This window comes from Neopelma chrysocephalum, unplaced genomic scaffold (genome assembly GCF_003984885.1).
Source record: "Neopelma chrysocephalum unplaced genomic scaffold, ASM398488v2 Primary Assembly neopelma1_90, whole genome shotgun sequence".
NCBI lineage: Eukaryota > Metazoa > Chordata > Aves > Passeriformes > Pipridae > Neopelma > Neopelma chrysocephalum.
The window spans coordinates 777184-778596 of NW_020897752.1; the positions used below are offsets into that span (position 1 = coordinate 777184).

Sequence of the window (1413 nt, forward strand, 5' to 3'; positions counted from 1 at the left end):
TTGGGGGTGGATGATTTTGGAGAGGTGGATGATTTGGGGGGTGTGTGGCTGATTTGGGGTTGCAGATGCTTTGGGGGTGTGGATGCTTTGGGGGGTGTGGATGCTTTGGGGGGTGTGGATGATTTTGGGGGGCTGTGGATGCTTTGGGGGTGGATGATCTTAGGGGGGTGTGGATGATTTTGGGGGGCTGTGGATGCTCTGGGGGGTGGATGATTTTGGGGGACTGTGGATGATTTTGGGGGGCTGTGGATGCTCTGAGGGGCTGTGGATGCTCTCAGGGGGGTGCAGGCGCTGTTGGGGGGGGCAGGACTACAGGTCCCGTCGTTCCCGGCCGTTCCCGTCCCGCCCTTTCCGCCGCGGCCGCGGCAGCGCCATGAGCTCAGGTCAGGGGGGCTCGGGGGGACGGGGGGATCGGGACCCCCGGCTGGGCCGGGACCCCCGCGGCAGCTCCGGGGGCTCCGGGGGTCGCTGCGGGCGCGGCCCGGGGGGGGCGGGGGGCGGGCGGGGGTGGGGGGGGCACAGCGGGGCTTCGGGTCCCTTCATTTCGCTTTTTTATTCTGCGGTAATTTGCTTTTTATTTTGCTTTATTTGGGTTTTATTTTCCTATAATTTGCTTTTTGTTTTGCTCTATTTTTTTTTAAACTTTGCTATATTTTGCTTTTTTATTTTGCTTTATTTTTGGGGGGGTTTCTTTGCTTTTTCTCTTTTTTATTTTGCTTTATTTCGCTTTATTTTTTTTCTTTATTTAGCTTTATTATTTTCCTTTATTTTGTTTTATTTCGCTCTATTACTTTCCTTTATTTCCCTTTATTACTTTCCTTTATTTCCCTTTATTACTTCCCTTTATTTTGCTTTTTTATTTTACTTTATTTTGGGGTTCTTATTTTGCTTCTTCTCGTTTTTATTTTGCTTTATTTCCCTTTCTTATTTTCCTTTATTTTGCTTTTTTATTTTGCTTTATTTTCGGCTTCTTATTTTGCTTTGTCTCTTTTGTATTTTGCTATATGTTGCTTTATTTCACTTGATTATTTTTCTTTATTTTGCTTTTTATTTTCCTTTATTTTGCTTTATTTCACTTTTATATTTTGCTTTATTTTTACTTTTTTTTTCTTTTTAATTTTGCTTTATTTTACCTTATTTTCTTATTCTTGCATTTTTATTTTGCTTTATTTTACCTTATTTTCTTAATCTTGCTTTTTTATGTTGCTTTACTTAGGGAGGTTTTAATTTTGCTTTACTACTTTTTTATTTTACTTTATTTTGCTTAATTATTTTGCTTTATTTCGCTTTTTTATTTTACTTTAATTTGGGGAGGTTTAGGTTTATTTTTATTTTTTGCTGCTTTGTTTTGTTCTGTTATTTCACTTTATTTTGCTTTATTATTTTGCTTTATTATTTTGCTTTATTATTTTG

The 1413-nt window shown here is 40.1% G+C and overlaps 1 protein-coding gene across 2 annotated transcripts in view; it reads left to right on the forward strand.

The window, feature by feature from the left end:
* The first annotated feature begins 361 nt into the window (after nucleotides 1-361).
* ATP13A2 (ATPase cation transporting 13A2) overlaps nucleotides 362-1413 on the forward strand; it is a 19922-nt gene continuing 18870 nt past the window's right edge. The window contains exon 1 of one of the 2 annotated variants that reach the window (XM_027693217.1): nucleotides 362-383. In XM_027693217.1, the coding sequence (XP_027549018.1) occupies nucleotides 374-383 (10 nt within the window). In that variant the 5' untranslated portion in view covers nucleotides 362-373. The remainder of the gene's footprint in view (nucleotides 384-1413) is intronic. The other variant, XM_027693216.1, reaches the window with a different exon arrangement.